Below are 10,821 nucleotides of genomic sequence, written 5' to 3'. Positions count from 1 at the left end.
TTGTTTGATTTTTTATTGTTTTGATACTAATTCTGACATTACAATCCAAACAGGTAGACCTCTATACTTGCAATTTTTTCAAAGTTGACCTACCTTCTCTTCATTGTACCATGCTAACAAGTAAATGTGCTTAAATATGACAATACATAATGACCATAAATGATTACAAATCATTAAATAAACAATATGTAAGGTTTCTAATAAAATATTTTTAATTAATACGTGTATACCAATTAAAAGTCATAAGAAAAAGATAAACCCCAAATCAAAGTAGATCTTCTTCCAGCACGGAACTATATATTATTTTTTGCAAAAATTAAAGAATACTCATAAGCTCTTTCGCCACATAACATTTTCTTTTTATACCCTCCACATTGAAAAGGAGGTTATTCCGTTTGACCCATTCCTAAATATTCGTCGTAGACCCCGTAAAGTATATATATATATATATATATATATATATATATATATATATATATATATATACATATATATATATATATATATATATATATATATATATATATATATATATATATATATATATATATATATATATATATATATATATATATATATATATATATATATATATATATATATACATATATATATATATATATATATATATATATATATATATATATATATATATATATATATATATATATATATATATATATAAATCACGATACTGCTCACATTATTTGACGTAGAGCTTGAAAATTTTGGCAGAACAATTTGTATTGTGTCTAGGATGACTGGTATTGAAAATGAGATATATCGGTTTACGTTTTGGTATAACGGTACCTCCCGATAATCCGTATTTTGATTATTTGCGCCATATTTTTCACGGATTTGTCTAAAAATTAGAATTTGGAAGTCATAAAAGGTTCTAGCTTCGGTGGCGAAAGATTGTATGTAAAGGTCTACGTTTTCGTATAGTCCCATATAACGGTTAATCCCGATATTCGGTATTTTGATGATTTTCGTCACATTTTTCCACGGATTTGTCTAAAAATTAGTATTTGTAGGTCATAATGGGTTCTAGCTCCGGTGGCGAAACATTAGATGTATAGGTCGAAGTTTTTGTATAGTCCTCACATAACGGTACCTCCCGATATTCGGTATTTTTATGATTTTTACCACATTTTCCACGGATTTGTCTAAAAATTGATATTTGTAGTTCAAAATGGGTTCTATCTCAGGTTGCAGAACATTGAATATTTAGGTCCACGTTTTCCTATTGTGCACATATAACGATACCCACCGATATTCAGTATTTTGATAATCCTAGTCACATTTACCCACGAAACTGTTTCAAATTTGGTATTTAAGAAGATTTGGTGGATGACAATCCTTAAAGTACAAACTTGTCTATAGAGGTTCCCGATTTGGTGTGGCCTCCATATGACGGGTTCCCTCACATTATGTTTTTCTTTTTTTTTTTGAAAAGTTTAACAGCATTATTTAAACGGAAGACCCAAATCCTCCTAAGGTTATATGTACACACAAGGCTAAACCGCTAGATGTTTCAAAAATCATATTATAATTATTTAAGGTTGCTATTATAAAGTTGCTGCGAATACAGACTTTTTATTCAATGTGATATAAGTGTCCATTTTTTTACTAAGAAATATTAATTCTCAATAAAGTTTAATAAAATCAAAAAAAGAAGAAAACAATTTCTTGAAAAACTTGCTCTCAAACCCGGACTATACTTTACTTCTTTTTTTTATTAGATTCAAGGCAATAAAGATAAAAACATTTACTAAAAAAAACTTTTCAACACCTTGTTTGACTTTGTTTACATTCCTTCAAGTGACAACAACAAACTCTCAAATGGTTGTTTCCATTTGTTGTACGACATCAATTTCTTTTGCCTTATATTCGTGTATCATAAACAGAAATAAATTGGTGGCTCTTTAATACCTTTTTACTGTACCGTGATCCCTCCAATTTTCTTTATTTCTCATCATGTGAACTCCCTTAATAATCTCTCTCTACCACATCCTCTCAGCCAGACGTTAGATCATATGGCATTCTAATTTGAAAATTCAATGAAAACAAAGCAATTGTTGCCATATCGCATTCAAATCACTGTCAGTTCTGACAGTTTGAAAACGTCATCAACTTAAGCTAGAAAATTAGATTTTTTTGTCGTGGTTGTGGTTGCGTGTATAGTAATGTTGCAGAAAAATTTACAAATTTGTTGAAAACTCAACAATTAAAATGTGAATAGAAAACGGGAGAGAATTCTTGCCTACCTGTACATAGTATTATTGATGAGAAATTGTTGTTAAAAAAAGACGTTCAACGAAAAAGAAGTAGCCAGCCTGTCAGCAGTCGCTCGCACTACACCCTCAATCGATTTTGAGGAAAAGTTTTTTTCTTGTTTTTCTTTTGTGTGTGAAAAGTTGGAAAATTTCTCATATTTTGTGGTGGAAGAAAAACTAATCTAAAATGTCACTGCCGGGAAATGGCATATTTGTGGTCCGTGGCGAAATGTCCACATTGATGACGGCAATGCGCAGGGGTTCCCGTTGGAATGCCTCTGCAGCATACGTGGTAAGTCAAATGTATAAAAGCAAACGACAGACGGGCCGACAGACGATCACATATGGATGGACGTGTATGTATGTGGTTGGTCAGATGGATACGGCAAATGAGCAAATGATGTGCGTGTGCATATTTGTTTGTAAATACATGACCAGTGTTTGTTTTTGTTGTATATATGAATGAATGGATGTTTTTGGCTAATGATGCTGCCTTTATTTTTGTTTCGTAGGATGAGGAAAAAGATGGGCTGATGAAATTGTTCATGGACCTCAAACAGGTTCTAAATCGTATTGAGGATTTGCGGCTAATAGATCCAAATGTTTTCTTGGCACCATTCTTGGAGGTTATACGCACCGAGGAGACCACAGGAGCTGTCACCAGTTTGGCATTGTCAGCCATAAATAAATTTTTATCCTACGGTTTGATTGGTGAGTGTGTTTTTTTGTCAAAAAAGAGATAATGTTCCCTATTAAAACTATCTATTCTCTTTCAGATCCCACCTGTCCCAATTTGGCTGTGACCATAGAAAATATAGCTGATGCAGTTACTCATGCTCGTTTCATGGGCACCGACCAATCATCGGATGGTGTTACCCTGTTCCGTGTCGTGGAAGTTTTACACACATTAATGCGCAGTCCCGAGGGTTCCATGCTCACCAATGAATCTGTGTGTGAAGTAATGCTAAGCTGTTTTAAAATATGTTTCGAACCTCGCCTGAATGAGTTGCTGCGCCGTTCTGCCGAACAGGCCTTGAAGGATATGGTGCTTTTGTTGTTCATGCGCTTGCCACAGTTTGCCGATGATCGCACTGAATCGGGTATGCTGAAAAAGTTCCAAATGATGGCCGCTTCCATGGAAAATGATAAGAAGCAACGTAAACGTTCATCGAAAGTTGCGGCCAGCCAAGAGAACTTGGCACGCAGCCAAAGCTACAAGGGGTCAGATTTATCCAAAGTGGGTGCAGATGAGCAAAGGAAAATCTCTACACAATCAGCCCCCGGTGATGAGGTGCAACAGCAAAATTCCACAACACCAGGGCATTTGCATCAATTGAAAGCTCCTCCATTGGCCACAACACCTGCCACACCAGCTGGTAACATTGTAGATTTGCAGGGTAAAATAACCCAAACCCCTACATCAGCTATTACCAGCGAGACCAGTGGCCAGGGAGACACGGAGACAAATGAAAGCATTCCAACGACAACAACGAATAGTGAGCAAATTGCTCCCTCTATATCGGTGGAACCAGCCTCACCACCCACAAACACCAATCAAGATGAAAATTCTGAAGCCAGACCACAATCGCCTCTATCCCAAGGAGGCAGTAGTGAATATATTAACTCTGTGGGAGTGCGTTTTACCCAACAAAATTCTGTAGATGTTTCTGAAGGCATGGCCCCTTTGGTCCCCTATGGTTTGCCCTGTATCCAAGAACTATTTCGCTTCTTGATATTGCTGTGCAATCCATTGGACAAACAAAATACCGACACCATGATGCACATGGGTTTGAGTTTGCTTACCGTGGCATTTGAAGTGGGAGCCGACAATATGCTCAAATACGACTCATTGCTGCAACTGGTCAAGGATGATTTATGTCGTAATCTCTTTGCGGTAGGTATACCCAAAAAATATGTATTTATTTATTATCACTGACTGACATTAATTTCAGCTAATGAATTCTGAACGCTTGACCATATTTGCTGCCGATTTGCAAGTCTGTTTCCTAATGTTTGAATCAATGAGGGGTCATTTGAAATTCCAACTGGAAAGCTACCTCAGAAAGTTGTCGGAAATTATTGCCAGCGATAATCCAAAGACCCCATATGAAATGCGTGAACTGGCTTTGGACAATTTGTTACAGTTGTGGCGTATTCCAAACTTTGTCACCGAGCTTTATATCAACTACGACTGTGATCTGTATTGCAGTGATTTGTTTGAAAGTCTAACAAATCTGTTGTCGAAATATACCTTATCGGCCACAAATGCCATTTATAATACCCACATATTGGCAATGGACACCCTGATATCGGTGGTGGATAACATAGAAAGTAATTGTGTGGCGGCCAAAAATGGTTGTGGCACCCAGGGTGATAATACGACAGCTGGAGTTGTATCACAGCCATCTTCCTCGCTACGTCATTCACGACAAAATTCCGGCTTAGAGGGTATAGTCATTGATGATCCCAAGACCACGGAGGATAGTGTTGTGGAAAATATATCCAAATTTATAAACACCTCATCACGTTTACGCTCTCTGTCCGGTGATACTGCTGCCAAAAAGGCCATAACTGGCGAGTATTTGAAGGAAGTAAAACACAAAAAACGAGTCTTGAGCCAGGGAACTGAATTGTTTAATCAACGACCCGATAAGGGTATACAATTTCTACAAGAAAATGGTATTTTAAATCCCGAACTCGATCCCAGGGAAATTGCCTCCTTTTTGCGTGAAAATCCCGGTTTGGATAAGAAAATGATTGGCGAATATATTTCGAAAAAGAAAAACGTCGACTCGAAGATTCTAATGAATTTTGTAGAGTCGTTTGATTTTAGAGGGTTGCGTGTGGACCAGGCTTTACGTTTGTATTTGGAAACATTCCGTTTGCCTGGAGAGGCTCCATTGATATTTTTGGTGCTCGAACATTTCTCCGAACATTGGCATGTAAGTGGACACGCTCAACAGAACAAAGAGTATTGATTTGATATTTCCCTGTTTGTTTTTTGCAGAAACAAAATGGCGAGCCTTTTGCCAATACTGATGCAGCGTTTAGTTTGGCATATTCCATTATTATGTTAAATATGGATCAGCACAATGCCAATGCGAAGCGTTTAAATATTCCCATGACCCAAGAGGATTTCCTTAAGAATTTGAGGGGTTTAAATGGTGGCATAGACTATGATCAGGATTTGCTGGCAACCATTTATAATGCCATTAAGTAAGTCTTAATGATTTTTTACGAATGGTGACCAATAATTTTAACATTTTATTTTAGGAACGATGAAATTATCATGCCTGCTGAACAAACTGGTTTGGTTCGCGAAAACTATTTGTGGAAGGTATTGTTGCGGCGTGGAGCCACATCGGATGGTCTCTTCACCTATGTCCATGACTCCACATACGACATGGATATTTTCAATGTCATTTGGGGACCATCACTTAGCTCCCTGAGTTTTATGTTTGATAAGAGCAGTGAGAATGGCTATCAAAGAACATTGACTGGCTTTACCAAATGTGCTGCCATATCGGCATTCTATGGCCTACATGAGGACTTTGATGCCTTGATTTTAACGCTGTGCAAATTTACCAGCATCTTGAGTTCGGCCCAATTGGAAACCACACATCCAGCTCCCAATGAAATTGTTCAAGCTGTCAACTTTGGTCTCAATCCCAAGGGGCAAGCTGCCATGCGCACAGTCTTCGCTTTGGTCCATGACTATGGTGATTGTTTGAGAGATGGTTGGCGTCATATTCTCGACTTGTATCTGCAACTATTCCGTTTGAAATTATTGCCCAAATCCCTGATGGAGGTCGAAGATTTCTGTGAACCTTCGGGCAAGGCCCAACTGATATTGGAGAAACCCAGCCAGAAACAAGAGTCGGGTATATTTTCCAGTCTGTATTCATATCTTTCGTCCGAGGGACAACGTGAACCTTCCTACGAGGAACAGGAATTCATAAAGATTGGTAAAAAGTGCATCAAAGAATGCCAGCTGGATCAAATGATCCAGGAATCGAAGTTTGTGCAATTGGAGTCACTGCAGGAATTGCTGAAACAAGTTTTGGGCTCTCTCAAGGCACCCAGTGCCCATAAATCTATTGGCATGCCATATGCAGAGGATGTGGTTGTCTTCTGGATGGAGTTTCTCGTGAAGATTGTCATCTACAATCGGGATCGTATGATTCCCCTATGGCCTGCTGTTCGTGATCAAATGTACCTGTTGTTGATGGGAAGTTCATCATGTGGCTATGATTATCTTCTCAATCGATGTATTGTGGCCATGCTCAAATTGGCCATATATCTAATGCGCAACGAAGAGCTGTGTCCAGTTGTTTTGAAATCCTTGAAAATGTTGCTAATGCTAAAGCCAGCTGTAATCTTGAGAATATCCAAACAGATTTCCATAGGAATGTATGAATTGTTAAAAACATCGGCCCAGAATATCCACTCGGAACAGGATTGGCAGATTGTCTTTACGATTTTGGAATGTGTGGGTGCTGGTGCTGAACCTCCAGAATACGATGATGCCTCGCTGCCAGTGCCAAATGGTTTGGCTGCCAAATCGGATGGGGCTTTGAGTAGTGAAGAGGATTCAGGTTTGCCTGATCGTGGTTATACCTCGGATTCGGAATTGAGCAGTAAGCAACAGGTGGCTAGTAATAAGCAACAAATACCCATGGCTCAAAATTCGAATGCTAGCAGTCCTTTCCCCTCCAGTCCCACCGCAGAAAATTGGATATTGGTGAACAAGGATACAGATTTGGCAGCTTCAAGGTGAGAATTTTTTTGCCATATTTTTTTATTTGTGTATTAATGGAATTTGTGTTTCTCCTAGGCCGCAATCTCCGCCAGAATCCATTGGTGCTCCCACTCTCTCAAATCTGGTTTACAACTGCAAGCTGTTGGACCACATGCCTTTTGCTTTGTTCAAATGTTGGGATTCATTGGCATTTATTGTTCGCAATGTAGCCCACATTACCCCCTATAATTTTGAGAGTTGTGTCCGTTGTATACGCACATTTGTGGAAGCATGCCGGGATGGTGGCATACGCCAGCGTCGCAAAATGGAAGCGGCTCTGGCTGCAGCTGCATCAAATCAAAAAAAGAAGGGCAGCGCCAAACGTCAAGATCGTTCCAATGATCGTAACAAACATGACGAAGACAGTGGTGCGGCTGGAGAAGATGGCGATGAAGCCGATTTGGCCCAACGCTATGAGACATTGTCCATACAATTGTTGGATCTTATGTATACTCTTTATACAAGAACTGCCCAGATATTCCGTTGGTGGGCCGAGGAGGGCTGTGCTGTACCACAGTGTTCGGCATTGTGGGCCCAAGGTTGGTGTCCTCTGTTGCAGGGAATTGCTCGCCTGGCCATGGATCGACGACGTGAAGTACGTACCTATGCCATATCATGCCTGCAACAAAGAGCACTATTGGTGCATGATCTTCAAACACTATCCGGCACAGAGTGGGCTTCGTGCTTCCAACAGGTTCTATTTCCATTACTCAATGAATTACTGCCTGACAGTGCTGCCGTAGCTCAATTGGATCAGGTGCTCCTAGAGGAGTCTAGAATACGTACGGCCACCATTATGTCAAAGGTATTTCTACATCATCTCACACCATTAATTGAGTTGGGCAGTGCCTTCAACGATCTGTGGATACAAATTTTGGACTATATTGAGAAGTTTATGAAGGTCGGTTCGGATATGCTCTCCGAACAAATGCAAGAGATTCTCAAGAACATGCTTTTGGTAATGCATTCAGTACGAGTTTTTCACAACAATGATGGTACGATACGCATGGATTTGTGGGAGTTGACATGGAAGCGAATCGGAGAATTCTTGCCCAATCTCAAAGATGAGTTATTCCGAGATGAAGGTATGTTAATTTATTCAGCATATTCATGATTATCATCAATGGGGGAAAATGTGATCATTTCTACTTAAAAAAACAAAACCTCAAGTAGTGAGACTATTTTTTGGGAGACAGAAAATACTTTGTAGAAAAGTTGTTGGCTCTCTTATGGTTCTGAAGGACATAGAAGACCTTCTGGTTTTCTTGTTTTTACACATAAATCTTATGAAGATCTTCTATTCAGAGTAGATTTCTTTGGAAGTCTTCTACCATTAGAATGCGTTAAGAAATTCTTTTCCATTACCTAGATGGGAATTTTTCTATCTATCTACGTCTTAAAAGGCCTCCTACTTGTTGGAGAATGGTAGAAATTCTTTCAACTGTTGTAGACTCTTAAATGTCATATCTATCTGTTAGAAAAAAGGGTTTATCATTCCCTACGCTACTTCCACAATTCCATTCATGTCATTTAATTCAATCATGATATCATCATAAATTAAGTTTCCTAAAAAAGCACAGTGCAGTAAGTGAATACCTTGCACAATTTTAAGGTAATCGGGCCCATGTCATGAAGCAACCCAATCACCAAGCAGCAGTGGTATCACCACCATTGACTTCAGTGTCTCCGCCAGCGGTAGCAATATTGCCACAATCAACTGCAGCACCATCTCCAATGGCTACTACAAGTCAGGCAACAACACATTTTGTACCATCACCGGTTTCATTGATATCGCCCGTTGAATCACCGCGACATAGTATAATTCTGCAACCACCCGTGGCCGATTCTCTGCAGCAGCAACCACTTTTCTATGGTCAGGTAAGTTATGACAATCCTATTTAAGGGTATTTTAAAATCAAGTCATTTCATATATTTTCTTTGCAGTTCCCTGTTAACAATATGCCGTTTATTGTGCCTCAGCAACAACAGCCTGTGGCTCAGCCTCCCGCTGCAAACAATGAACAACCAACCACAGTGTCATCTCCCATTTTGGTTAATGCCAACAATCTGCAAGGTGTTCAACTGGTGTCCATGAATTCCCCTACAAATGAAACTTCATCCGCACCTCAGCCATCAGTGGTGCAATCTACGCAACAAACAAATCATAGTGGGCCAGCCAACCCTATTACAACTGTCGTCACAGAACATAATACAACGGCAAATGTTCAGACTGCCCCTCAGTTTAACACCACTGTTCCTAACATGTTTCCCCATACACCAACAACATCTAGGCCAGTCATGTCCTCAACACTGATAAATCCCAATCCAGTGCCGATAGATAGTAATTCATTTTCCATCGATCTGTATGATGCCACACCGGATGCTTATGAAAGTCAGGTGCCAAACACCACCAATGTCCCCGAAGAAAAGCCAGAAGAAACACACCTCAGACATGTGCTGCAAGAGCAATACAATCTCTACTACAAACAATACAAACAGAATCAGGAATGGCAGAAACATAATGAAAGCCTTGATGCTAGCCAACAGCAACATGGACATGGACAACAGGCTAATAACACCAGTCTCTTAAACACCTCAGTGTTTAGTGGCGATGAAGTGAGTACCATTGCTGAAATAAAGGAGGAGTTTAAGGCGGCTGCAGATGAACCCAGCAATGCTGCACCTAAAGTTCCAATCAGCCATCTATTGGCTGGTAATGAATATCCCTCATTGCAGAAGCAACCCACACCTGCCATTGTTCAAAGTTTCACTCCGGTAAGTTTTCAACAAACGGCCACAACTAGTCAGCAACAGACTGGTGGTGATATCTATCAGGAATATGTTCAGAATCCCTATAATCTGACACTGCAACAGTCCCAGATGCCAGCAGCTGTGCCGCTGGTCAGTGTGGAACAACATCAAATGAATTTAATGCGTTTAGAGATGCAATATACAATGGGATGTAATACAGATCCAAATTTGCGTGTCTTTGGACAACCCTAAAATCCTCAAAACTTCATGGATTTCCAGAAATTATCATTATAGCTTTGTAAGTGATATATAGCAAAGAAGAAGAAGAAGAGGGAGAAATAATAGAGGGCCTGGTGAAAGAGATTTTTTATCCCCTTGACAAAAGAATTCGGACAGCGGCTGTCCTGGAAAAGAAAACCTTTGTTGAGGGTGAAATATTGGTGGATTTGTAATGTATGATGCATTCCACCTGTTAGTTTGTTTGTACGTTTTTAAATTTGTTTAGCTAAATTAAGTTTAATTCAAATGATTATGTATGTCACTGCTACTGTGCTGTTGCAACACTGTTTAAAATGGATCAGCATGGAGGGCATTTATCATTAAATCAAATTAATATAATTATAATAATAATAATCATAATTAGAAAACAAATGTTGTTTATCATCTAACATATAATTTATATACAATGGAAAGAATTGTGAAATTTAAATGAAAATGAAAATCTATGTCAATCTGTAAATGTACATAGCGTAATTGATATAAAACTAAATAAATAAATATCTATCAAAAATATATATGGATTTGTAAAATGGAGGGTTTTCTGTACTGGGAATTCCAGACTGTCGATTGAACACAAGTTTCTTGAGATTAATTGGGTTGAAAAAGAACACATAGGAGAGTATGAAAGAGGGTCTGTTTTACACGAAGTCCCATATTCACACATGGATAACTTTTGTGTAAATCGAATCTATCCACAATTATTTCAGTTATACAAAG

The 10,821-nt window shown here is 38.8% G+C and overlaps 1 protein-coding gene across 1 annotated transcript; it reads left to right on the top strand.

Moving 5' to 3' along the window:
- The first annotated feature begins 2,131 nt into the window (after nucleotides 1-2,131).
- LOC101888584 (Golgi-specific brefeldin A-resistance guanine nucleotide exchange factor 1) lies at nucleotides 2,132-10,617 on the top strand. The gene is made up of 9 exons (XM_005181565.4): nucleotides 2,132-2,568; nucleotides 2,789-2,987; nucleotides 3,053-4,170; nucleotides 4,229-5,218; nucleotides 5,284-5,492; nucleotides 5,550-7,049; nucleotides 7,111-8,159; nucleotides 8,687-8,952; nucleotides 9,019-10,617. The coding sequence occupies exons 1-9, from the start codon at nucleotides 2,464-2,466 to the stop codon at nucleotides 10,075-10,077; spliced, it is 6,495 nt and encodes a 2,164-aa protein (XP_005181622.2). The 5' UTR covers nucleotides 2,132-2,463; the 3' UTR covers nucleotides 10,078-10,617.
- Nucleotides 10,618-10,821: the final 204 nt, after the last annotated feature.

This window comes from Musca domestica, unplaced genomic scaffold (assembly GCF_030504385.1).
Source record: "Musca domestica strain aabys unplaced genomic scaffold, Musca_domestica.polishedcontigs.V.1.1 58, whole genome shotgun sequence".
In the NCBI taxonomy this organism is placed as follows: Eukaryota; Metazoa; Arthropoda; class Insecta; order Diptera; family Muscidae; genus Musca; species Musca domestica.
This window is presented reverse-complemented; position numbering and strand designations above follow the sequence as displayed.

Bases quoted from the DNA above. Each gene is read 5' to 3' on its own strand.
- LOC101888584 (XM_005181565.4), top strand. From the start codon at position 2,464: ATGTCACTGCCGGGAAATGGCATATTTGTGGTCCGTGGCGAAATGTCC. The intron at 5,219-5,283 runs GTAAGTGGACAC...TGTTTTTTGCAG, and splicing joins ATTTCTCCGAACATTGGCAT to AAACAAAATGGCGAGCCTTT. The intron at 8,953-9,018 runs GTAAGTTATGAC...TTTTCTTTGCAG, and splicing joins AACCACTTTTCTATGGTCAG to TTCCCTGTTAACAATATGCC.